This window comes from Rhinoraja longicauda, chromosome 36 (genome assembly GCF_053455715.1).
Source record: "Rhinoraja longicauda isolate Sanriku21f chromosome 36, sRhiLon1.1, whole genome shotgun sequence".
NCBI classification, from domain to species: domain Eukaryota; kingdom Metazoa; phylum Chordata; class Chondrichthyes; order Rajiformes; family Arhynchobatidae; genus Rhinoraja; species Rhinoraja longicauda.
The window spans coordinates 6,145,217-6,172,710 of record NC_135988.1 but is presented as its reverse complement, the minus strand read 5'-3'; the positions used below and the strand labels follow the sequence as shown (position 1 = coordinate 6,172,710).

The 27,494-nt window shown below is 48.1% G+C and overlaps 1 protein-coding gene across 1 annotated transcript in view; it reads left to right on the top strand.

The window, feature by feature from the left end:
• LOC144610342 (secreted frizzled-related protein 1-like) overlaps positions 1–27,494 on the top strand; it is a 151,495-nt gene that overhangs the window by 11,448 nt on the left and 112,553 nt on the right. Inside the window, exon 2 of the mRNA XM_078428963.1 lies at positions 23,316–23,393. Within this exon, the coding sequence (XP_078285089.1) occupies positions 23,316–23,393 (78 nt within the window). The remainder of the gene's footprint in view (positions 1–23,315; positions 23,394–27,494) is intronic.

Sequence of the window (27,494 nt, the reverse complement as noted above, 5' to 3'; positions counted from 1 at the left end):
CCTGCATCTAGCTTGTCCAGTCCTTTTATAATTTTATGTGTTTTAGACTTGGCCTTCACAGCTTTCTGTGGCAAGGAATTCCACAGGTTCACCGCCCTCTGACTAAAGAAATTCCTCCTCATCTCCTTCCCTAGACTCTCCCACTCCCATTTATTCAGCAATGACGCGCATAAACACACACCCGCACCCGCGTATGCCCGCTCACATGTGTATACATGCACGCACACACACATGCTCACACACACTTTCAAATGGGGTGACGTGTTGTAATGCCCAGGCACAGGGGCATCATGGCCAAGTGATATGCGCACAGTCTTCTGCACACACAGGCACACACGTACACGCCTGCACACACCTACACCAGTGCATCTACACACGTGCACGTACGCACGCACGCACACACCTACACCAGTGCATCTACACACGTGCACGTACGCACGCACGCACACACCTACACCAGTGCATCTACACACGTGCACGTACGCACGCACACACCTACACCAGTGCATCTACACACGTGCATGCACGCACATATAAGCACACACCTACACCAGTGCATCTACACACGTGCACGTACGCACGCACACACCTACACCAGTGCATCTACACACGTGCATGCACGTACATATAAGCACACACCTACACCAGTGCATCTACACATATGCGCACACCTACACCAGTGCATCTACACACGTGCTCACACATTGTCAAATGGTCATCAATCGCAAACAGAAGTGGCAATTACATTTGACATCCTTCGTCCTGCAAAGCCTGAGAACACGAAGACCAAGTCATATGATCCTAGTTGAAGCAACAGTATGCAATTCTCTACACAACAGCAAGAAAACCTTGTGCATTCCTGATCTGTGCAGCGCAGATTCACACAGGGCAGTTGGCGACTGAATATAGAAGTGCATTTGGATTTCCTGTCTTCATTTATTGCGGAATAAAACCTGCTTGCATTCCTTCATCTCCGTTCTCGGGCATTGAGCTGTATATTAGGGGCAGTGGGCTTAATGCCAGTGCAATCAATTCAATGCGCAGCCAGTGACCTCTGAGCCAGGCAGTTAGCTGCATACATGGCCAGTGAATGAGTTCACGGGTAGGGAGATCGATGCCAGGACATGGAGCCCACACCAAGCTTCGAGCTTCATGTCAGAGCCGGGGATCTCCTCCAGAGCACTGTGCTCCTAATTCAGGTTTAGGTTTATTATTGCCACAGGGACCAAGGTAGCGTGAAAAGCTTTGTTTTGCGAGCTTTCCCAACGGGTCATACACCATACCTAGATACCACAAAAAGCTGGAGTAACTCAGCGGGTCAGGCAGCATCTCAGGTGAGAAGGAATGGGTGACGTTTTGGGTCGAGACCCTTCTTCAGACATAGATAGACAATAGATGCAGGAGTAGGCCATTCGGCCCTTCGAGCCAGCACTGCCATTCACTGTGATCATGGCAGATCATGCACAATCAGCACCCCGTTCCTGCCTTCTCCCCATATCCCCTGACTCCGCCATCATTAAGAGCTAAATCTAACTCTCTCTTGAAAACATCCAGAGAATTGGCCTCCACTGCCTTCTGAGGGAGAGAATTCCACAGCTTCACAACTCTCTGAGTGAAAAAGTTCTTCCTCATCTCCGTTCTAAATGGCTTACCCCTTATTCTTAATCTGTGGCCCCTGGTTCTGGACTCCCCCAACATTGGGAACATGTTTCCTGCCTCTAGCGTGTCCAATCCCTGAATGATCTTACATGTTTCAATAAGATCCCCTCTCATCCTTCTAAATTCCAGTGTATACAAGCCCAGTCTTTGCTTGTGATACAGTCAGTTCAAACTCATGTACAATAGGTAGAGCAGAGGAGAAGATACAGAGTGCAGAATATAGTTATCAACATTGTTGCACATTGTATTCTCTTTCATGGAAAGTTTGGCATGTCTCCAACAACCCCCACCAACCTCTATAGATCAACTTCTGAGATAACAACAAGGCATGTTTTGGGAACAGCTCCATCCAAGGCCGCAAGAAATTGCAGAGAGTTGCGGACGTAGCCCAGACCATCGCACAAACCAACCTCCCTTCCACTGACTCCATCTACACCTCATGCCACCTCAGCAAGGCCACCAGCAAACTCAAGGACCGATCTCGCCCTGGCAACTCCCTCTTCTCCCATCAGGCAAAGAGTATGGAAGTTTGAAATGCACATCTCCAGATTCAGGGACAGTGGCTTCCCAGCTATTATCAGGCAACTGAACTGCCCTCTCATCAGCTGGAGTGTAGCCCTGACCACCCATCTACCTCATAGAAAGATGGAAACATAGAAGATAGGTGCAGGAAGAGGCCATTTGGCCCTTTGAGCCAGCACTGTGTGCAGTTTTGGTCTCCAAATTTGAGGAAGGATATTCTTGCTATTGAGGGCGTGCAGCGTAGGTTTACTAGGTTAATTCCCGGAATGGCTCGAAGGGCCGAATGGCCTCATCCTGTATTGTCTTTTGTCACTGCCATTCATTGTGATCATCGTTGATCATGCACAATCAGCCTTCTCCCCACATCCCTTGATTCCACTGGCCCCTAGACCTTTGAACAATCTTTAATCTGATTTTATCAGACTTTATCATGCACTAAATGTTGTAGCCTTTATCCTTTAACTGTATACTGTGGACGGCTTGATTGGAATCATGCACAGTCTTCCCTTTGACTGGATAGCAGGCAACAAAATCCCCTTAACGTACCTCGATACACGTGACAATAATGAACTAAACTAAACAATGAGATTAAAAGGCAACAGGCCCCAGTTTTACTGGCACAGCTTGACACTGACCTTGGCCAACCTGCTCCTGGTTCCTGCTACCACTTCCCCAGAGTGGGGCGGGTACTGACACACACACACTGATGTTACTGGACACAATCCAGTCTTGCCTGGCTTCCTAAACAAAATAAATTGCGTCTGGTACTAGAAATGGCCAGGTGGACACAAAATGAGTTGAGACCCTGAAAAGTATCATTGTTTACTTTTCAGGTCGATGATCTTTCATCTGAACCGGGAAATATTAGGTTTATATTTAAGTTTATTATTGACACATTTACCGAGGTACAGTGAAATGCTTTTGTTTTGCATGCCATCCAATCAAATCAAATAATGTCGTGCATAAATGCAATTAAGCCAAATTCAAATAACATTCGTAGAATGAAGGGAAAGATACAGAATGCAAAATATAATTCTCAGTTTAGATACAAAATGCTGGAGTAATTCAGTGGGACAGGCAGCATCTCTGGAGAGAAGGAATGGGTGACGTTTCGGGTCGAGACACTCGGTCTGAAGAAGGGTCTCGATCCGAAACGCCACCCATTCCTTCTCTCCAGAGATGCTGCCTGTCCCGCTGAGTTACTCCAGCATTTTGTGTTTGCCTTCGATTTAAAACCAGCATCTGCAGTTCTTTCCTGCGCTGGAGATGGGCACCAGCCCCGTATCTGTTCAAAGCCACCTCTGGGCCCCTGCAATCCCCAAACTTGTTGGGAACAACCTCAACAACTGCATGAATCTTTGTGAACATTTCCACCGGAGGGAGCCACAGAAATCTGGGCCACACAGTCTTCTTTGTCTTTTTAGCCACAAGTGTTTGAGTTGGAAGATACTTGTTTGCATGAAGGTGCTTCTGAAATAAGAATATTTAATTGCACATTGTGCTTTTGTACCTCATCGTGAAACACCAGTGGGTCGACATATGACCAGAGACCTCCACACAAGCACATATTCACTAAACATAATACATGTCCAATCAGACTCCCACATAAACACACTCATACCCATGTACAATGTACAGATATGTACACATGTTTGTTCCAATATAGCACACATTCGCAGACAAAATTAACAGAGAAATTTACACCTATCAGCAAAAATATTATGACCTGATCAGCCAAAACATTATGACCACCTGCCTAATATGCTGTTGGTCCTCCGTGTGCAGCCACATACGCAGCAGGGTGCGATGCACTGTGTATTGTGACACATTCCTCCCGTGACCAGCATTAAAATTTTCTGTGACTTGTGCCACAGTCGACCTTCTGTCGTTTCGGACCAGATGGGATACCCTTCGTTGCCCTCGCGCATAGATGAGCCTTGGGCGCCCAACACCCTGTCGCCGGTTTGTGGTTTGTCCCTCCTCGGACCACTGTCGGTAGGTACTCACCACTGCTGACCGGGAGCACCCCACAAGCCTTGCCGTTTCAGAGATGCTCTGACCCAGTCGTCTGGCCCTAACAATTTGGCCCTTGTCAAAGTGGTTCAGGCCTTTAGTCCTGCCCATTTCTCCTGCATCCAACACATCAACTTCAAGGACTGACTGTTCGCTTGCTGCCTAATATATCCCACCCCTTGACAGGTGCCATTGTAACAAGATAATCAATGTTATTCACTTCACCTGTCAGTGGTTATAATGTGTGGCTGATTGGTGTATACTGAAGACAAACACGCACATTTATAACTAAAGAAAAAGACACATGGTGCTGTAGTAACTCGACAGTTCAGGCAGCAACTCTATCCAGGTCTTTCATTGTATGGTAGATTTCCCCTCATCCTTCTAAACCATCAGGTACAGGCCCAGCCTGTATGCATTAACGCTCACCATCCATTATCCCAATCATCTCCAGGATCATTCTCGTGGACCTCGTCTGGATCCCCTCCATTGCAGGCATTAGCGTAGTAGGTTTGTCAGCCTGTGGTAGGGGATTTTTTGGGAAGGTGAACGTGGTTGTACTCACTGGAGTTTAGAAGATTGAGGTGGGGGGAGGGACCTCATTGAAACATAGAGTAGTGAAAGGCTTGGATAGAGTGGATGTGGAGAGGATGTTTCCACTAGTGGGAGAGTCTACGACTCACAAGAGAGAGTTAGATTTAGCTCTTAGGGCTGAAGGAATCAAGGGATATGGGGAAAAAGCCAGAATGGGGTGCTGATTTTGGATGATCAGCCCTGATCATATTGAATGGCAGTGCTGGCTCGAAGGGCTGAATGGCCTACTGCTGCACCTATTTTCTATGTAGAGGTCACAGCCTCAGAATTAAAGGATGTTCTTACAGGAAGGAGATGAGGAGAAATGTCTTGAGTCAGAGGGTGGTGAATCTGTGGAATTATTTGCCACCGAAGGCTGTAGAGGCCAAGTCAGTGGATACTATTAAGGCAGGGATAGATAGATTCTTGATTAGTACAGGTGTCAGAGGTTATGGGGAGAAGACAGGAGAATGGGGTTAGGAGGAAGAGATAGATCAGCCGTGATTGAATGGCGGAGTAGACTTGATGGGCCGAATGGCCTAATTCTACTCCTATTCCTTATGGCCTTATGATCGTAAGGGTGCGTGGGAGGAGATGAACAGATCAGCGGCAAAATCAGGATCTATATTCTACGAACGTGCAGAAGTAGGGGTGCCAACTATCTCACTCCCAAATACAGGACAAGGTGACGTCACCGCCCCGCACCCCACGTGACCTCACCCAGCCAGCGGCCACGTGCTCCTGCTCTACAAATCGCTGCCGCCCGGGCCGGGAGGCGGGTTGCTACGCAACCTCCGTTAGGCGGCGCCCGGGCCTCCGGACCTAGATTGTCCGGAGCTAAAATGTCGGAAACCCGGAGTGTCGGGACCTACAGTGTCGGGGCCTGCAGTGTCCGGGCCTACTGTATCGGGGCCTGCATTGTCCGGGCCTACAGCGCCCCCCCTGGCCTAATACAGGACAAGGGCGGTCCCATACGGGGCAAGCCAATTTAGCTCAAAATACGGGATGTCCCGGCTAATACGGGACAGTTGGCAACCATGTACTGAAGTGTGACATCTCTCCTCCAAAGGGCTGTGGGCAAGGGGAGCTTTCCAACCCAGTAGCCAGAGTGAATGTTGGACCCTGCTTTGATTTACCCGTCATGTCAAAATGCTCATGTAAGCCCCATAACGTCACCCATCCTTGTTCTCCAGTGATGCTGCTTGACCCGCTGAGTTACTCCAGCACTTTGCGTCTATCTTCCAATCGAATGACTAACCATCCCTCCAGAGATTGACCTGGTAGCACAAGGCAGGGCCTGGAATTACCGGGAAAACTCCCTCCCTTCGGCGTAAGTCCCACTGGCCCGGCCTTTCCCTGCCGCCCTGCTTCAGTAAAGGAACAATATTGGCTCTATCAACAAGGCCTATTGGGTCTAAACCCTCCCAGTGGATCAAACCTGCTGTTCTTATCTCCTCCACGCTTTCCCGACGATGGGGCTGCAACCTTTTCCCCACCATTCCGTCTCCAAAGTCCCAAAGGTCACCTTGTCCAAAAATGAAAAAGGATAGTTGAATATAAGTGATAGTCTCTCATCAATCATTCGCAAGCCACGGACTAATGTTAATGATCAGTGGTGTTTAAAAAAAAGGTCGGCACGGTGGCGCAGCGGTAGAGTTGCTGCCTTGCATCGCTTGCAGTGCCAGAGACCCGGGTGCTGTCTGAACGGAGTTTGTACATTCTCCAGAGAAGACCTCCTGCTGTTGGACACAATATTAAGCCCTCGAAGGCACTTGATTAAAATATTAAGAAACAAGGAACTGCAGGTGCTGGAATCCTGCATAGATTATAAAGCACTAGAGTAACTCAGCGGGTCAGGCAGCATCTCTGGAGAACATGGATAGGTGATGTTTTGGGTCGGGACCCTTCTTCGGACTGATTGTAGAGGGGGGCGGAGAATGATGGAAAAGAGGTGGTGGCGGGCCAAAACCTGGCAAGCACGGTGGCGCAGCGGTAGAGTTGCTGCCTTCCAGCGAATGCAGTGCCGGAGACCTGGGTTCGATCCCAACTATGAGCGCTGTCTGTACGGAGTTTGTACCTTCTCCTCGTGACCTGCGTGGGTTTTCTCCGAGATCTTCGGTTTCCACCCACGCTCCGAAGACGTACAGGCTTGCAGGTTAATTGGCTTGTGTTTGTATACTTGCTACAAGTGTAAATTGTCCCTAGTGTGTGCAGGATTGTGTTAATGTGCGGGGGATCGCTGGTTGGTGCGGACTCGGTGGGCCGAATGGCCTGATTCCATGCTGTATCTCTAAACTAAACTAAACTGAACTGGACTAACTATGCTCACCTTAATCTTCCTTGGTTCGGCACCTTCTACCTGCAGGTGGTCTCACATTCCCCCCTGCCTCCAGGGAGATCAATATTAGCCAAATGTGGAATAGGCTTTTACCCAGGGTAGGGGAAATCAGGAACCACAGATTTAAAGTAAGGGGGACAAGGTTTAATAGGAACCTGAGGGGCAGCTTTACACTGGTAGCTACGTGGAATGAGCTGCCGGAAGAGGCAGTTGAGTCAGGTACTATGTTAGCATTTAAAAGACATTTGGGCAAGTACATGGACAGGAATGGTTTACAGGGATATGGGTCAAAGGAGAGAGAGCAAATGGGACGAGTTTAGATGAGGCATCTTGGATGGCATGATGAGTTGGGACGGAGGTGTGCAGGAAGGAACTGCAGACGCTGGTTTAGACCAAAGATAGACACAAAAAGCTGGAGTAACCCAGTGGGTCAGGCAGCATCTCTGGAGACAAGGAAGAGGTGGCGTTTCGAGTTCAGACCCTTCTTCAGACATTCCACGATGTCTGAATCTATAAAAGAAGTGAGATGTAACGCTAAGGGAGGACAGTGCCTTCGAGGTGCAGATCGCAGTGATTGAACTGATGACCGATTCCTGTCCTCATTGTTACCATGTCAAGTTGAACTTGGGAGGGATAAAGGGAGGAATAGAGTCATCGAGTGTGGGAGTAGGCTTTCCGGCCCAACTTGCCCGTACCGACCAACGTGTCCCATCGACACAAGAAAGAATAAGGCAAGCCTTGCTGTTGAGGATTGAGCAGACATAAGAAATGCAACAGGTCTATCACATAGAAGGATGGCATTATGGTCATTTGTATCTTCTCGAGTCATCTTTAACATAGCCTATTTTTTATGTTCTTTAATGGACGGAGAGTGTCAGTGACAAGGTGTACATTTGCTGCCCACCCTCTAATTGCGATTGAGGAGGTGATAGAGAGTTCCTAAACCACTTCCAACCTCTGGTGACGTTGGAGAGGGTTAAATCCAGGATTTAGACAGGGAGACAAGGAAAGGCTGCCTATATGTTGCCAAGTCAATACCGTGACTTGTAAGGGAAGCTACCTCCGGTGATGTTCTACGTAAACTTGGTGGCATTATTCTTTTTCGTTGCACTATTCTTTGTTTTTCTACATACTCGTGCCCTCCATAATGTTTGGGAAAAAGACCCATCATTTATTTATTTGCCCCTGCACTCCACAATTTGAGATTTGTAAAATAAAAAAATCACATATGGTTAAAGTGCACATTGTCAGATTTTAATAAAGGCCATTTTTATACATTTTGGTTTCACCATGTAGAAATTACATGGTGAAATTCTGCCATGTAAAATTTGTTTTATATATATATATATGTGTGTGTGTGTGTGTGTGTATATATACCTATATATACATACATACATACACACACACACATATATATGCATATATATACATGTGTATATATACACGTATATACATATACACATGTATATGTGTATGTATACGTGTGTGTCTATATAAGTATGTATATATATATATATATATATACATGTGTATGTATATATGTATACACACACACACACACACATGCGGGTATGTATATATATATGTGTGTTTGTGTGTGGTTACATATATATGTATATGAGTATATAAGTATATTTGTGTGTGTGTGTGTATATGTGTATATGCATACATGTGTGTGTGCGTATATGTGTGTATGTATATATGTGTGTGTATGTATATGTATATATGTATTTTTGCAAGTGAATATGTGTGTGTGTGTGTGTATACATGCGTGTGGTTTTGGGACATGGGATAATAAAATGCTCTTGACCGTTGAATCCGCCTTTTCCCCTCAATGGATTTGGGAGGAGCTATCAGATTTTTCTCGAGGACTATTTGAAGTGGATTGTCGGTACCATATGCTATAGCCACTGTCTACCAGTCTTGCAAGGGGTAATTATTTAGACTGGTGGATAGGCTGCGTAGTTTTAGTTTTTTAGTTTTAGAGAGACAGTGCGGAAACAGGCACTTCGGCCCACCGAGTCTACACTGACCGGCGATCCCTTACACACTAGGGACCAAAGCCAATAAACCCACAAACCTGTAGGTCTTTGGAGTTTGGGAGAAAACCGGAGCATCCGGAGAAAACCCACACAGACACTGGGAGAACGTAGAAATCCCGTACAGACAACACCCGTGGTCAGGATCGAACCCGGGTCTCTGGCGCTGTAAGGCAGCAACTCTACCGCTGCGCCACCGTGCCGCCCCCTGCTTCTTCCTGAATGTCATTTTAACTGTGTCCTTTCCCAATAAAGGGAGCACAAGAGGTGGGAAGAATTGACGAGAGTGCTTGGTGGATGGGGAGAGATTGAGAAAGGGAGCGCGGAGGGATAAAAAAAGTAACATTAGAAAGTCTTTGCGGTTGGAGTAATGGAGAAGACAATGTGGTGGCTGTTTGACTACAGCATCTACTGAATTGTTTTGAAACACTCATCAGTTGAGCCAACTGGACCTTAGGTGGCACCACCAGCCTGTGGTGGAAATCTTCCAACAGCCCTTGCCTCACGAGCTGCTTGCGCTGAATATTCAGCAATAAAACCATCAGTCAGGGATTTGGACTGGTCCTCGCCTCCTGCTCACAAAGTAATTTTCCAGGTTGCTTTTGGCAGGTCTGTTAAATTTTACACCAGCTCTAAAATTATTCTCGGGTCGGCATCAGGGTGGTGCAGTGGTAGAGCCAGTGCCTCACGGCGCCAGAGACCCGCTTATGTTCGAGAATGTGGGTGCTGCCTGTTCGGAGTTTGAACGTTCCCAATGATGTGCAGGTTTGTAGGTTAAGTGGCTTCTGTAAATTGCCCCCAGTGTGTAGGATAGAACTGGTGTAAACAGGTGATCGCTGCTCAGTATGGACTCGGTGGGCCGAAGGGCCTGTTTCCGTATTGAATCTCAAAGCTAAACTATAATTCCGTTCACCAGAGAAGACCTCCTGCTGTTGGACACAATATTAGGCCCTCGAAGGCACTTGATTTAAACATTAAGAAACAAGGAACTGCAGATGCTGGAATCCTGCATAGATTACAAAGCACTAGAATAACTCAGCGGGTCAGGCAGCCTCTCTGGAGGACATGGATAGGTGATGTTTTGGGTCGGGACCCTTCTTCGGACTGATTGTAGAGGGGGGGCGTAGAATGATGGAAAAGCGGTCAAAGTCTGGCATGCCCGGTGGCGCAGCGGTAGAGTTGCTGCCTTCCAGCGAATGCAGCGCCGGAGACCTGGGTTCGATCCCGACTAAGGGCGCTGTCTGTACGGAGTTTGTACGTTCACCCCGTGACCTGCGTGGGTTTTCTCCGAGATCTTCGGTCTCCTCCCACGCTGCAAAGACGTACAGGTTTGTGGGTTAATTGACTGGGCAAATGTAAAAATTGTCCCTGGTGGGTGTGGGATAGTGTTAATGTGCGGGGATCGCTGGTCGGCGCGGACCCGGTGGGCCGAAAGGGCCTGTTTCCGCGCTGTATCTCTAAACTAAACTAAACTCAAGTGACAGGTGAAGTGGTTGTGATTATAAGAGATCATGAGCAGCAAATAAGTAGAGTAGCATTTTTCGTTTAACACATATCCCGTTCCCAATGCTCCTCTTTCATAGAACGTAGAGTAATACAACACAGGAATGGGCCATTTGCCCACAATGTTTATTCCAAACATGAAGCTAAGTTAAACCAGTTTCATCTGCCTGTACATTATCAATCTGCCCCTATTCCCTGAACTTCCATGTGCCGATCTGAAAGCCTCTTGAGCACCACATTCATTGCCAACACCACAACCCCTGGCAGTGTGTTCCAGGCCCCACAACCCTCTGTTAAAAAAAACCTGCCCCGCACATCCCCATTAAAGCTTCCCCTTCTCAACTTATTGTTGTGCCCTCTAGAGTTGGATTCCACCGAGGGGGAAAAAGGTTCTGATTGTCTACCCTATCTATGCCTCTCATAATTTGATATACTTCCATCAAGTCTCCCCTCAACCTCCAACACTCCAGTGAAAACAATCCAAATTCATTCAGTCTCTCCTTGTGGCTGAAACCCTCTAAACCAGGCAGCGTTCTGGTCAACCCCTCAGCACCACCTCAGACTGAGTGGCCCAGAGCCTGGAAAGATGCCAACGCCAACAAGGCCAACACAGACCCCACAGTGAAACCACTGGTATTTGACCTCCATCGCAAGCAATGGCTAACCCTGAACAGGATCCGCACCTTCCATGCAAGAACATGCACAAGTGGGGGGTGACAGACAGCACTGCTTGCCACTGCGGATATCCAGACCAGACCATCCCGCACATCCCTCGTGAATGACTGCTCACTGAGGCTTTTCCCTGGTGGCATCAAGACCATCCACCCAGCAACTGCTGCTGCCCTGGCCTGGGTGTCTATCCTTGACCTACAACGTTAGGCTGTGCACGCCATATGCAAGAAGAAGACCTCCTCAGAAGCCTCCACATCCACTCTTAATCTTCATCGCCGACGCTACTTTGAGTTCACTTGCTGTCTCCATCTTGAGGGAACTTTGATGCTGGAGGAGGAAGGTGGTGGAGATTTGGATGAGAACATACAGGGCAAGATTAGCAAGTTTGTTGATGATACAAAAGTGGGTGGTTTTGCAGATAGTGAAGATGGTTGTGAAAGATTGCAGCAGGATCTGGGTCGATTGGTCAGGTGGGCTGAGGAATGGTTGATGGAATTTAATGCAGAGAAATGTGAAGTGTTGCATTTTGGGATGTCTAACAAGGGCATGACCTACACAGTGAATGGTCGGCCTCTGGGGAGTGTTGTAGAGCAGATTCTCTAGGAGTGCAGGTGCATGGTTCCTTGGTGAAGGTCGAGTCGCAGGTAGATAAGGTGGTCAAAAAGGCTTTTGGCACATTGGGCTTCATCAGTCAGAGTATTGAGCATAGAAGTTGGGAGGTCATGTTGCAGTGGTATAAGACGTTGGTGAGACCACATTTAGAGTATTGTGGTCAGTTCCGGGCACCATGTTCAAGCTTGAAGGGGGTTCAGAACAGATTTACGAGGATGTTGCCAGGACTAGACGGTCTGAGCTATAGGGAGGTTGAGTAGACTAGGTCTCTATTCCTTGGAGTGCAGGAGGATCAGGGGTGATCTTATAGAGGTGTATAAAATCATGAGAGGAATAAATTGGGTAGATGTGCAGAATCTCTTGCTCAGAGTAGGGGAATCAAGGACCAGAGGACATACATTCAAGGTGAAGGGGAAAAGATTTAATAGGAATCTGAGGGGTAACTTTTTCACACAAAGGGTGGTGGGTGTATGGAACAAGCTGCCAGAGGAGGTAATTGAGGCATGGACTATCCCAACATTTAAGAAACAGACAGGTACATGGATAGGACAAGTTTGGAGGGAGATGGACCAAGCGCAGGCAGGGGGGACTGGTGTAGCTGGGACAGGTTTGCTGGTGTGGGCAGGTTGGGCCGAAGGGCCTGTTTTCACACGGTATCACTCTATGACTCTCTATGACTCTGTGAGAAGAGAGACCTTTCAAGGGAGATAGAAACATAGAAACATAGAAAATAGGTGCAGGAGTAGGCCATTCGGCCCTTCGAGCCTGCACCGCCATTCAATATGATCATGGCTGATCATCCAACTCAGTAACCTGTACCTGCCTTCTCTCCATACCCCCTGATCCCTTTAGCCACAAGGGCCACATCTAACTCCCTCTTAAATATAGCCAATGAACTGGCCTCAACTACCTTCTGTGGCAGAGAATTCCACAGATTCACCACTCTCTGTGTGAAAAGAACATTTCTCATCTCGGTCCTAAAAGACTTCCCCCTTATCCTTAAACTGTGACCCCTTGTTCTGGACTTCCCCAACATCGGGAACAATCTTCCTGCATCTAGCCTGTCCAACCCCTTAAGAATTTTGTAAGTTTCTATAAGATCCCCCCTCAATCTTCTAAATTCCAGCGAGTACAAGCCGAGTCTATCCAGTCTTTCTTCATATGAGATGGAAGGATGGAAGTGTAGAGGGATTAGATGGTGATGATGAAACTTAAACATTGGCAGCCAGGAACGGGAAATTGTTGAACGTTTCGGAGGCCACCAAAAGGGTTGTGAATGCAGGTGGGACGACGGCCATTGGCGATGATCCGCTTGCCTGACCTACAGCCTGCCATTGCCCGTGGGGAGGTGGTTTCTGGCACTGGAGGTGATGCATGAAAATGCAGTGGATTTTTGGAACAGATAATCTGTCGTGCTTTCCAGCATGTATCCACATCATCCATTGGTGGCCATCTGTTTCCATGACTAAATGTAACAAGCTCTCGGGAGTGACATTTAACAAGGTGCAGTGTCTGGGATAATGATTTATAATGAGCAGGATGCGCAGGTGGGTGTAGTGGAGATGAGATGTGTTTTTAAATAGCATCACAGCCTAGACTCAAAGGGGAAGATGACCCCCTGCCACTGAATGTTTCTTTTTTTTTTTCCTAATCAGATGTGCAGCACTTTGGTCAACGTGGGTTGTTTTTAAATGTGCTATACAAATAAAATTGACTTGACTTGACTTGACTATTTAGTCAAGAGCCAAGAATGATTTATTGTCATACCAGATCAAGTGCACCTGTTGGGCCCAAACCTCTCTTACATTGGTGCAGCACCCTCTCCTCGCCCCCCCTCCCCCCCTCCCCCCTCCCCCCACCACTCACCCCCCCCCCCTCCCCTCCCCCTCCTCTCACCCCCCTCCCCCCATCACCCTCCCCCCATCCCCCTCCTCCCCTCCCCCTCCTCCCCTCCCCCCTCCCCCCTCCTCCTCCACCCCTCCCCCCTCCACCCTTCCCCCCACCTCCCTCTCCCCCTCCCCTTTCCCCACCCCCTCCTCTCCCCCCACTCCATCCCCCTCAACCCCCCTCATCCTCCCCCTCCCTCCCCCTCCCTCCCTAGGAGATAGATTTAAACTTTAAAATGTGAATAACTTTAAAAATACAACACCGATTTCAATGAAACCTCTTCCATTAGCCCCAAAGGGACGACGGTGAGTAAGGTGGGCCTAGAATTGTCGCGCTATCATGTACCGTTTTGGCTGTAGTTCAGGAACAAACAAACAAACGAACGAGAGTTTTAGTGTATAGATGTCCCGAAGCGGTACAATGAAATTCTTACTTGCAGCAGCACAGCAGATATGTAAACAGAGTACTCCGTAAAAGCCAGATTGAACAACAAAAAGTAAAAAAAATATACATATGTATTGTACAAATAAGCAATAAACGGTAATAGTGCAAGATTTTTATAGGTAACGAAGTGCAGATGCTATTCTGAAGGAGGAGCCCGACCCAAAACGTCACCTATTAATGTTCTCTGGGGATTCTGCCTGACCTGTTGAGTTACTCCTGCATGATGTCCCAATGTAACTTTGTAAAGGGAGATGCCTCTCCTTGGCCCTTTTGCCTACATCAGTCAGAGTATTGAGTATAGAAGTTGGGGAGGTCATGTTTCGTTTATATAAGACGTTGGTGAGGCCCCATGTGGAGTTTTGGGTTCAGTTTTGTGCACCATGTTGTAGGAAAGATGTCGTCAAGCTGGAAAGGGTGCAGAGAAGATTTACAAGGACTCGTGGGCCTGAGCTATAGGGAACAATTGACCAGGCTAGGACTCTATTCCCAGAAGCGCAGGAGGATGAGGGGTGATCTTATAGAGGTGTACAAAATCATGAGAGAAATAGATCGGGTAACGCACAGAGTTTCCTGCCCAGAGTAGGAATCAAGAACCAGAGGATATAGGTTTAAGTTGAGGGGAGAAAGATTTAATAGAAATCTGAGGGGGAACTTTTTCACGCAAAGGGTGGTGGGTGTATGGAACGAGCTGCCGGAGGAGGTAGGTGAGGCTGGGACAATCCCAACGTTTAAGAACCGGATTTAGACCGGATAGGTTTAGAAGGATATGGGCCAAATGCAGGCAAGTGGGACGAGTGTAGATGGGACATGTTGATTGGTGTGGGAAAATTGGGCTGATGGGCCTGTTATCACACGATATGACTTTATGGCTATAAAGAAATAAATCAGAATTTAAAGTCCATGCAGAAATCCCCTTTCAATAAATTTAAAGCAAGATTAATGGATCTATTTGTTCTTCATTTTGAATGCCATTCAGCGCTACTGGTATATTCTTTTGAAGCCTGCGGTATAAACCACTACCTTCATTGAAATAAACCCATGGAGTCACTGCACACAGTGAGTTTGTGCGTAACACAGCAGATAGCAGAGCAGGCACACTTCGAGCCAGCTGTGTGATCTCTGGTTTCACATGATTATTACATACCATTCCGACTGTATTCTTGCGGTTTGGGATGACATTCCAATGCTTCAGTTGGATTAAAGCTTGGTAAAAATGCCTAGTTTTTCAAAATACCCCTTTTGCTCCTTTATTTAGATAGAAAAGCTTCAGAGGGACGTGGGCCAAATGCGGACAGGTGGGACTCGTGTACGCATGCATGTTGGCCAGATTGGCTAGTTGGGCTGAAGGGCCTGTTTCTGTGCTGCAAGACTCGAGGACTCAATGATTTGTCTGTGGATGAAATGGCTTAGTTTAGTTTAGATTTAGATTTAGAGATACAGCGCAGAAACAGGCCCTTCGGCCCACCGGGTCCGCGCCGTCCAGCGATCCCCGCACATTAACACTATCATACACCTACTAGGGACAATTTTTTTTACACACATTTGCCCAACCAATTAACCTACAAACCTGTACGTCTTTGGAGTGTGGGAGGAAACCGAAGATCTCGCAGGTCACGGGGAGAACGTACAAACTCCGTAGTCAGGATCGAACCTGAGTCTCCGGCGCTGCATTCGCTGTAAGGCATTCAATATGATCATGGCTGATCATCCAACTCAGTATCCTGTACCTGCCTTCTCTCGGGATCAGGGGGTATGGAGAGAAGGCAGGTACAGGATACTGAGTTGGATGGTCAGCCATGATCATATTGAATTGCGGTGCAGGCTCGAAGGGCCGAATGGCCTACTCCTGCACCTATTTTCTATGTTTCTATGTTTCCACCGCTGTGCCACCGTGCCGCCCTTTAAAGGTACAGCGCAGAGGTTTAGAGGTATAGCGCAGAAATAGGCCCTTCGGCCCACCAAGTCTGTGCTGACCAGTGATCCCCGTACACTAGCACTATCCTACACTCAGTAGGGACAGTTTACAATTCTTACCGATGCCAATTGACCTCCAAACCAGTATACCTTTGGAATGAGGGAGGAAATTGGAGCTCCCAGAGAAAACGCACGTGGTCACATGGGGAATGTGCAAACTCCGTACAGAGAGCACCTGTAGTCAGAATGAATCTCTGATGCTGTAAGGCAGCAACTCTACCGCTGCGCCACCGTGCCGTCTTGAGAAATTAAACGTATGTGGCGTCGTTCGCATCCATGGAATGTTCCAGAATAGCTGACAGGCAGTGAACTGCAGTCACTGGTGTGATTCTTAAGAAAACAACATCTTGTCATCTGGAGCTACTTCACAGGGAGTATTCTGCAGGGCTGCACCACAATGCAGGAGACCATGGGTGAAGCCATTTTAACTATACCTGCCAAAGGCGAATCAAACATAGAAACATAGAAAATACTGTAGGTGCAGGAGTAGGCCATTCAGCCCTTCGAGCCAGCACTGCCATTCAATATGATCATGGCTGATCATCCAAAATCAGTACCCCGTTCCTGCTTTTTCCCCCATATCCCTTGATTCCGTTAGCCCAAAGAGCTAAATCTAACTCAGAAGTGACAGGCCAGTCCAAGGCTAAATTAGAATGTTAAAGAACAAGTTGCAAGAAACATTCACGACAAGCCAGATGACTACTGGTTGGAAGCTGCCCCTCGGCAGAGTTAGTCAAAGGCCAGGCAGCTAACCTCTGCTGTGTTGCTTGGGGGATTAGAATGGAACATGGAGAGTAACCCAGCCAAGTTTAACCCTGAGGAACTCCGGTCTGAAGAAGGGTCTTGTCCTGAAACCCCACCTATCCATTTTCTCCAGAGGTGCTGCCTGACTCGCTGAGTTACTCCAGCTCTTTGTGTCCATCTTTGGTATAAACTGGCATCTGCAGTTCCTTTTTATTACAAGAATTATCCTGGATCGGTGACTTTCAGTTCGGGACCTGTCTTCAACCCCAAGGAAGGGTCCCGACCCGAAATGCTGCCATTCCGTGTTCCCCAGGTGGCACGGTGGTGCAGAGGTCGAGCTGCTGCCTCACAGCGCAAGAGACCCGGGTTTAATCCTGACTACGGGTGCTGTCTGTACGGAGTTTGTACGTTCTCCCCGTGACCGTGTGTGTTTACTCCGGGTGCTCCCACACTCCAAACAGTTACAGGTTTTAGGGTTGATTAGCTTCAGTAAAAATTGTAAATTGCCCCTATTGTTCAGGACCGTGCTAGTGTATGGGGTGATCGCAGGCTCAGTGGGCCCAAGGGCTTGTTTCCACACTGCATCTCCAAAATCTAAAGTCCAGAGAGGCTGCTTGACCGGCTGGGTTACTCAGCCCTTTTCTTTGTTGTAAATCAGCACATGCATTTTCTTGTATCTCAATAGTAATCCCTGGGACATTGTATCTGCAAGAAAGGGAACATGTAATTGAAAGAAGACAGAATCTTCTCTTCACTCCTGTTGACAACTACTGTCAGATGAGGCTATTGTTTGGATCTTTAATCCTGCACCATACTAACAGTTGGTAAATGGAGACACAAGAGACTGCAGGTGCTGGAATCCTGAGCAAAAAAGACCTAGTCGTGGAACTCAGCGATTCAGGCAGCTTGTGTGGATGGACAGGTGACGTTTTGTGCCGGGAGCTTTCTTCTGGCAGTAGGGTTCATGGATTGACTGCACCTTACAGAAACCACCTGGTAGCCTGGGCGGCGCGATGGCGCAGCGGTAGAGTTGCTGCCTTACAGCGCTTGCAGCGCCAGAGACCCGGGTTCGACCCTGACCACGGGTGCTGTCTGTACGGAGTTTGTACGTTCTCCCTGTGACCGCGTGGGTTTTCTCCGAGATCTTCGGTTTCTTCCCACACTCCAAAGACGTACAGATATGTAGGTTAATTGACTGGGTAAATGTAAAAATTGTCCCTAGTGGGTGTAGGATAGTGTTAGTGTGCGGGGATCGCTGGGCGGCACGGACTTGGTGGGCCGAAGGGCCTGTTTCCGCGCTGTATCTCTAAAAAAAAATAATTAAAATCTATGTGATTTAAAAATTGCGTTTATTCTGGTCAAAGTTTTGCAAAGCTGTTTGAGGGAGAAAATGAGGAGACAATCTAAAAGCTGCCTTTTCTGTCCTTTGACAAAAGCAGCAAAATCTCCCTGAGGGTAGAGAGGGGGGGAAAAAATGCTGAGGCAGGTTTTACTTTCTTCACTGTGAAATTAGGCATGACAAGTAAAATAAACACCAGCGGGCAGCGAGGGGCGGGTGTGCTGTGTGTCAGCGTGTGACCTGACGAGCTCTGAGGAGAATCTATAATAACAATAATCATAACAATTTTATTAACGATAAAAACATTAATTTTAATGTTTAATAAAAACGTTAATTTTATTAATGGTCAATGATACAATGAAATGTATTTGACAAGACAACGGGTCACCTCAGCAGTAATATTCCAATGATAAATAAGATTAAAAAATAACATTAGTAAGGTAAAAACCTTAAGGTAAAAACCAACATATATGATGTCAAAAGTGTTTATGGGTTCAGCAGCCTGATGGCCTGACGGTAGAAACTGTTCTTAAGTCTGGTGGTACATGCAGCCATACTCCTGTCAGACACACTGCAATCCAACGCGGCAGCTCAATCAATCCCTCACTCCTCACCAGCTCATGGAATCCTGACCACAGTCGGCATGAAACACCTGTGTACACAACTCGCTCCCCCACCCTCCCCCCCCACAAACCTGGTCTCACTGTGAGAGCATTTGCACAGCGCTCAGGAACCAAGGTTCTGCAGCGTACTTTTGGTTTTGGAGCTACGGTGTGAAAACAGACCCTTCTGCCCATCGAGTCCATGCCGACCGGCGATCCCCGTGCACTAGCAACTGTCCCACACGCAGGCGCCAATTGACAATTTTTGCCAAGGGAAAATAAACCTGCAAGCCCGCACGTCGTTGGAGGGTGGGGGGAAACCTGGAGAAAGCCCACGTGGTCACTGGGAGAACGTGCAGACTCCACACGGACAGCACCCGTGGCCAGGATCAAACCTGCGTCTCTGGCGCTTTGAGGCAGCAACTCTGCTGCTGTGCCACCGTGCTACCCGGCGCTGTGAAGATTCGAGCACCCTGTGCCAGCCTTATGTGCAGGAGAAAAACTGCAGATGCTGGTTTACATCGAAGGTGGACCCAAAAAGCTGGAGTAACTCAGCGGGTCAGGCAGCATCTCGGGAGAGAAGGAATGGGTGATGTTTCGGGTCGAGACCCTTCTTCAGACTGATGCCTATCTTTGTCTACATTCTATCTTTGTCCCGCCCCCTCCCCCTGACATCAGTCTGAAGAAGGGTCTCAACCCGAAACGTCACCCATTCCTTCTCTCCCGAGAGGCTGCCCGACCCGCCGAGTTACTCCAGCTTTTTGTGTCTACCTGTCCTAGCTTGGCTTGACTGGTGAAACTATTGTCTTTCTATAAATAATTTCTCAAAGCAATTATCCCTCCTGACCCCATTCTCCTGCCTTCTCCCCATAACCCCTGACACTAATCAAGAAGCAACAAGTGATTTTATTGGGAAGGAAGTGAGTGCGCGGAAGGAAGTAAACATCTTTAAGATGCATACAATACTTCTAAAATCACGTTCAGGTGGTACTCCTGTGGATGGGACACGTAGGTCAGTGTGGGCAAGTTGGGCCGAAGGGCCTGTTACCACACTGTGTGATTCTATGACAGTTCCTGGATTTGCCGATCAGGACAGTGTGGGGCCTGGAGAGGGGGTCATGGATGGCTGGAATCCCATATGTTTGCTACCTCTGCCCCACTTGCAGTTTAGGAGAACTTAGCAAAGATGTTTGGACAAGTTGCTGCACTGCAGTTTGCCACGGTACAAATATAGAAACAAGGAACTGCAGATGCTGGTTAATGCACAAAAGGACGCAAAGTGCTGGGGTAACGGCAGGTCAGGCAGCATCCCTGGACAACAGGAATAGGTGGCGTTTTGTGGTCTTCAGACCGGAGAAGAAGGGTCTTGACCCGAAACGTCACCTATCCATGTTCTCCAGAGATGCTCTCTGACCCGCTGAGTTACTCCAGCACTCTGTGAAACGTCACCTATCCATGTTCTCCAGAGATGCTGCCTGACCCGCTGAGTTACTCCAGCACTCTGTGAAACGTCACCTATCCATGTTCTCCAGAGATGCTGCCTGACCCGCTGAGTTACTCCAGCACTCTGTGAAACGTCACCTGTCCATGTTCTCCGGAGATGCTGCCTGACCCGCTGAGTTACTCCAGCACTCTGTGAAACGTCACCTATCCATGTTCTCCACAGATGCTGCCTGACCCGCTGAGTTACTCCAGCACTTTGTATCCTGGATGTACACATGCCTTCACTTAGTGCTGATGGTGAAGGGAGTGGATGTTTAGTTGTGTGGGTCTGCAGGATAATCACCCTCGTGTGTAGGTTAGGTGAGTGATAGAAGCCTGTGAGAGTTGATGGGATTGTGAGGAGAGCAGGTTACAGAAAAGCAATAACATTGTAATCGTAATTTTATTAGCCAAGTATGTTTTGCAACACACAAAGAATTCGATTTGGCATACAGTCAGACCAAAAATAGCAACAAAGCACGCAACTACATAAAATTTAACATAAACATCCACCACTTCTAAACAAGACATGGTATTGTTCTGTGAACCATCATATACTCAGTGGGCTGAAACTCTTCTATGTTTAGTTTAGAGACACAGCGCGGAAACAGGCCCTTCGGCCCACCGAGTCCGCGCCGACCAGCGATCCTCGCACATTAACACTATCCTACACCCACTAGGGACAATGTTTACATTTACCAAGCTAATTAACCTACAAGACCTGCACGTCTTTGGAGTGTGGGAGGAAACCGAAGCTCTCGGAGAAAACCCACGCAGGTCACGGGGAGAATGTACAAACTCCGTACAGAGGGCGCCCGTAGTCGGGATCGAACCCAGGTCTTCTACATCGCTGTAAGGCAGCAACTCTACCGCTGCGCCACCGTGCCGCACTTTTGTTAATGTTATTAACAAAATGGACATTTCTTGATCAGAAGGAGTGAACTCATCTGTCATTTTGACCTCCAGAGAAAGCAGAGAGGGTTGATCTGCTGTGGCTGAAAATGGTTTGATTTCTCCACTCAGATGCAGGGCTCAACCAGCAAACACCATGGGTCCTGTTAGTTGCAGAACTATTCATCTGCGTCTGTGATGAGATGTGGATTTGACATTTGGATTCAACAAGCGCAGGGCACCTTCCCTTACGATACGATGCGATGCGATACGATAGAACTTTATTTATCCCAGGAGGGAAATTGATCTGCCAACAGTCATAAAAACACAAGATACATGAAACATGAAATTAAAGTGATGAGTGGAAAGGATTGGGGATGTGCAAAGATTGGGGGAGGGGGGAGTCAGTCTCATTCTCAGTCTACCCCACGACAGAAGGGGGAGGGGTTGTACAGTTTGATAGCCACAGGGAAGAAGGATCTCCTGTGGCGTTCTGTGCTGCATCTTGGTGGGACCAGTCTGATGCTGAAGGAGCTCCTCAGGTTGACCAGTGTGTCATGGAGGGGGTGAGCTGTATTGTCCAGGATGCTCCGCAGTTTGAGGAGCATCCTCCCGTCCAAGACCACCTCCCGTGAATCCAACCCCGCCCCCAGGACGGAGCCAGGTTTACATCCTGCAGATTCCCACCTCCCTCGGTCGTCTCTCCATCCCTCAAGTCCCTTTAGTGGGTGGCACAGCTGGCAGTGCCTGTGCCTCACAGCGCCGGGGTCACTGGTTCGATCCTGACCTCGGGTGCCGTCCGTGTGCAGAGTTTGCACGTTCTCCCTGTGACCGCGTGGGTTTCCTCCAGGTGCTCCGGTTTCCTCCCACATCCCAAAGTCGTGGGGGTTTGTAGGTTAATTGGCCCTCAGTAAATCCCCCCCTGGTGCATAGAGAGTGGATGGGAAAGCGAGATGACATGGTATTGTTGTCAAATGGTGATTGATGATCGGCGTGGACTCGGGTGGGCTGAAGGGCCTGTTTCCGTGCTGTATCTCTGGACTAATCTAAAGGAAATTGAGTGCCGGTCACCGACGACCTCATCTGTGAAAATCTGGTTCAAACCCCCAACCTCTCCATTTGGTTCCTGACCCCCAAGTGTCAACATGGACCTCCAGATTTCATCCCACCCCCTCCCTCTCCCGTCCCCGTCCCCCCCACTCCCCACAACTCCGTCCATCAATGTCCGCCTATTAACCAAAGAACTTCACGAGATACGACAACCAATTTGTGCAACTGAAGAAAGTGGACAGGCGATGTTTCGTGTCGGGACCCTTCTTGGAATCCATTTTGTTTCGTTAGTCTGAAGAAGGGTCCTAGACCTGAAAGGCCAATTATCCATGTTCGCCAGAGATGCCGCCTGACCCGCTGGGTTACTCCAGCGCTTTTGTGTCTATCGATCTATGGTACGAACCAGCATCTGCGTTTCCTTTTTATTGCAATCCCTGCTTCAACTTTGGTGAACCTTTAAACTGTTTCCATGGCTGCAAAAGCACTTTGTCTGACTTGAATGGCCCATATATATGAGTGCTGCTTTTTGCTAACTATCTGTGCAGTTTCTCACCTCCTCTGCACTCAATGACCGCCCGAGGGGTTAAGGGGTTGGACACGTTAGAGGCAGGAAACATGTTCCCAATGTTGGGGGAGTCCAGAACAAGGGGCCACAGTTTAAGAATAAGGGGTAGGCCATTTAGAACTGAGATGGGGAAAAGCTTTTTCAGTCAGGGAGTTGTGAATCTGTGGAATTCTCTGCCTCAGAAGGCAGTGGAGGCCAATTCTCTGAATGCATTCAAGAGAGAGCTGGTAGAGCTCTTAAGGATAGCGGAGTCAGGGGGTATGGGGAAAAGGCAGGAATGGGGTACTGATTGAGAATGATCAGCCATGATCACATTGAATGGCGGTGCTGGCTCGAAGAGCCGAATGGCCTCCTCCTGCACCTATTGTCTATTGTTTATTGACTCTTATTTGCTTTATTCCGGCAGCATCGGAAGTGTGTCCTCCTTGCGACAATGAAATGAACACCGACATTATCCTGGATCACCTCTGTGCCAGCGAATTTGGTAAGGAACGTCTGTTGTGATTGTACCCAAACTGCTCCCTTTCTCAGCCACTGCCTTTAATCCCAGTGACTTTATTCCAGGGCGTCCTTATTACACGAAGGAGAGCGAATGGTTGACTTGAGGTGCGGGTGGCACTGTAAGCCACTGCAGCCGGATTTCAGTACATCCCACTCTTTGCACATGTAATGCAATGGAAATCTCTGGCAGTGATAGGGAAGATGTTCCCATCCTTTCTCCAGAGAAATTAGACAATAGACAATAGGTGCAGGAGGAGGCCATTCGGCCCGTCGAGCCAGCACTGTCATTCAATGTGATCATGGCTGATCATCCACAATCACTACCCCGTTCCTGCCTTCTCCCCATACCCCCTGACTCCGCCATCATTAAGAACTCTATCCAGCTCTCTCTTGAAAGCATCCAGAGAATTGGCCTCCACTGCCTTCTGAGGCAGAGAATTTCACAGATTTACAACTCTCTGACTGTAAAAGGTTTTTCCTCATCTCCGTTCTAAGTGGCCTACCCCTTATTCTTAAACTGTGGCCCCTGGATCTGGACTCCCCCAACATTGGGACCACGTTTCCTGCCTCTAACGTGTCCAATCCCTTAATAATCGTACATGTTTCAATAAGATCCCCTCTCGCCCTTCTAAATTCTAGTGTATGCAAGCCCAGTCATTCCAGTCTTTCAACAGACGAACATACATCTCAAATTAACAGACTATCAATGGATTGGCACATTTGAACGCTCAAGTCATGCAGTCCCGAGCACTGGTCAGGAGCGCAGTGCACTCTGAAAGCTACCACTTGAAACCTCGGTCATTAACCAATTTGTCTTCAGAACACCCGAGCCATAAGACTCTCAAACAGACCCTCAAACAGAACATAGAAAGCAGGACACTGAGATCAGGAGCAGGCCCTTCAGCCCACAATGTCTGTGGTGACCATGATGCCCAATTAAACTAATTTCCTCTGCCTACACATGGATCAATCTATCCATTCCTATCAGTCACTGAAAGTAAGCATGCAGGTACAGCAGGCAGTGAAGAAAGCCAATGGAATGTTGGCCTTCATAACAAGAGGAGTTGAGTATAGGAGCAGAGAGGTCCTTCTGCAGTTGTACAGGGCCCTAGTGAGACCGCACCTGGAGTACTGTGTGCAGTTTTGGTCTCCAAATTTGAGGAAGGATATTCATGCTATTGAGGGCGTGCAGCGTAGGTTTACTAGGTTAATTCCCGGAATGGCGGGACTGTCATATGTTGAAAGACTGGAGCGACTAGGCTTGTATAAACTGGAATTTAGAAGGATGAGAGGGGATCTTATCGAAACGTATAAGATTATTAAGGGTTTGGACACGTTAGAGGCAGGAAACATGTTCCCAATGTTGGGGGAGTCCAGAACCAGGGGGCACAGTTTAAGAATAAGGGGTAGACCATTTAGAACGGAGATGAGGAAAAACTTTTTCAGTCAGAGAGTTGTGAATCTGTGGAATTCTCTGCCTCAGAAGGCAGTGGAGGCCAATTCTCTGAATGCATTCAAGAGAGAGCTAGATAGAGCTCTTAAGGATAGCGGAGTCAGGGGGTATGGGGAGAGGGCAGGAACGGGGTACTGATTGAGAATGATCAGCCATGATCACATTGAATGGTGGTGCTGGCTCGAAGGGCCGATTGGCCTACTCCTGCACCTATTGTCTGTTGTCTATTGTCATTCCCTCAATGTGCATGTGGCAATCTAAAAGTCACTATCGTATCGCTTCCACCACTACTCCTGGCAGCTCTTTCCAGGCTCCCACCACTCTGTGTAAAAAACAACTAGTTCCGCATGTCTCCTGTTACATTTTCCACCTCTGAACTTATGGCAATACCCTCTGGTCTTTGACATTTCCATCCCCGGGCAAAAGGTTCTAACTGTCTACCCTATCTACGCCAAGTATAATTTTATGAACTCAGATTACATTAAAAAGACATTTGGGCATATGCATGGATAGGAAAGCTTTAGAGCCCAATGGGCCAAATGTAGGCGATGGGTCTAGCTACGGTGGAAGAAGGGTCTCGACCATAAACGGCACCCATTCCTTCTCTCCAGAGATGCTGCCCGTCCTGCTGAGTTACTCCAGCTTTTTGTGTCCATCTTAGCTCTGGTGGACACCCTGGTTGGAATGGGTGATTGGGCCGATGGACCCGTTTCTGTGCTGTATGACTCTATGGCTCCATGGCAAGACGAGTCCCGATTTTTACTGAATGGCTCAGCAGGTTTGAAGGCCTGGTCAGAAGGCCTGGTCAGAAGGCCTGGTCAGGAGGCCTGGTCAGAAGGCCTGGTCAGAAGGCCCAGTCAGAAGGCCCTGTCTTGAGGACTGGTCAGTAGGCCTGGTCAGAAGGCCTGGTCAGAAGGCCTGGTCAGAAGGCCTGGTCAGGAGGCCTGGTCAATAGGCCTGGTCAGAAGGACTGGTCAGTAGGCCCAGACAGGAGGCCCAGTCAGAAGGCCTGGTCAGTCTTCTGTCACTTACTCCAGGAGTGTCTTTATGGCTGTGCAGTTGTTTCATTGCAATGTGATCGGGCGAGGTTATTTTGTCCTGCGAGGAGCTCATTGAGTTCTGTAAGTTGAATAAAAATGACAGAAGAACATTGAGAAATCGAGCCAACTGGAGAATTGGCAGATGCTTGTGAAGGACACAAACTCGATCAAAGTGCACAGTTTTGGTTTTGAGGATCGGAGATGGAGGGAATTTAAGTTTATTTCCCCGATATACGCTTGAAGGTCCCATCTTTTCCAGTTTGATTTGATCTGAGATAAGCTTGTCCACAGGCAACTCCTAGTGCGAAATTGTTCATGAGTCTTCTTGTGCACTGAAGTGGGTAAAGCGGTCTGGCTGAGAAATTGCCATTGGAATATTTGCAAGGTTGTGCCACAGTCTTCACATTGTTAAATTTACTGATTGTGCTATCACAGTAGTATTAACTCATTTGCCTGTGATGCATCCATCCTCATTCTCATTTCTGTTGAGGCGAATGAATAGATTTACGCTTTCCTCCAAAGCCAAATGTAAACACAGACACTCCCCAACTTACGCAATCGGTGACTTGTGTAAACTTGCACTGAGGTAAGTCTGCACTCGGTCTCTCGTGCAACCAAGGAAATTCGGAATTTCCACCACACCGTGAGGTCACTCGAGTTTACATCGGGAACAAGCCGATTTTAGCCAGAACGCATGCTGCAAAAAGTGCCCCAGCGACCAGATGGAACTCAAGCCATCAATGCGCGCTGCTTGCCCCGAAGTCAGAGACCCCAGAAATGCCCCGGACTCAGCTGGACGCCACTGAGACAATTAACACCCTCATTGATAGACACAAAAAGCTGGAGTAATACTGTGGGTCAGACAGCATCTCTGGAGAAAAGGAATAGGTGACGTTTCGTCTCGACTTGAAACATCACCTAATCCTTTTCTCCAGAGATGCTGCCTGTCCCACTGAGTTACTCCAGCTTTTTGTGTCTTATCTTCAGCTTCTGCAGTTCCTTCCCACAATCCTCTCAGTGGGTTATTTTGGGCAGGGGACGTGTTTAGCGATTCCGACACGTAAAATCTAACTTGTGTAAAGGTTCACGGAATGTAACCCCTTAGGTAGGTCAGGAAGTGCCAGTACTAACTATCCTTCAGTCACACTGAACCAGTGCATTGGGTGGCACAGCGGTAGAGTTGCTGCTTAACAGTGCTTGCAGTGCCAAAGACCCAGGTTCGATCCCGACTACGGGTGCTGTCTGTACGGAGTTTGTACGTTCTCCCCGTGACCTGCGTGGGTTTTCTCCGAGATCTTCGGTTTCCTCCCACACTCCAAAGACGTGCAGGTTTGTAGGTTAATTGGCTTGGGGTTGTATACTTGGTTTAAGTGTAAATCGTCCCTCGTGTGTGTAGGATAGTGTTAATGTGTGGCGATCACCGGTCGGTGCGGACTCGGTGGGCTGATGGGCCTGTTTCCACGCTGTATCTCTAAACTAAAATTGCAAATAAAAAACTTTTAAAAATAAAACCAAATCGCGAGAACCGTTCACATTGAACGCTCAGGTTTGACTTTTAAGAATAAGGGGTCACAGTTTAAGAATAAACCAT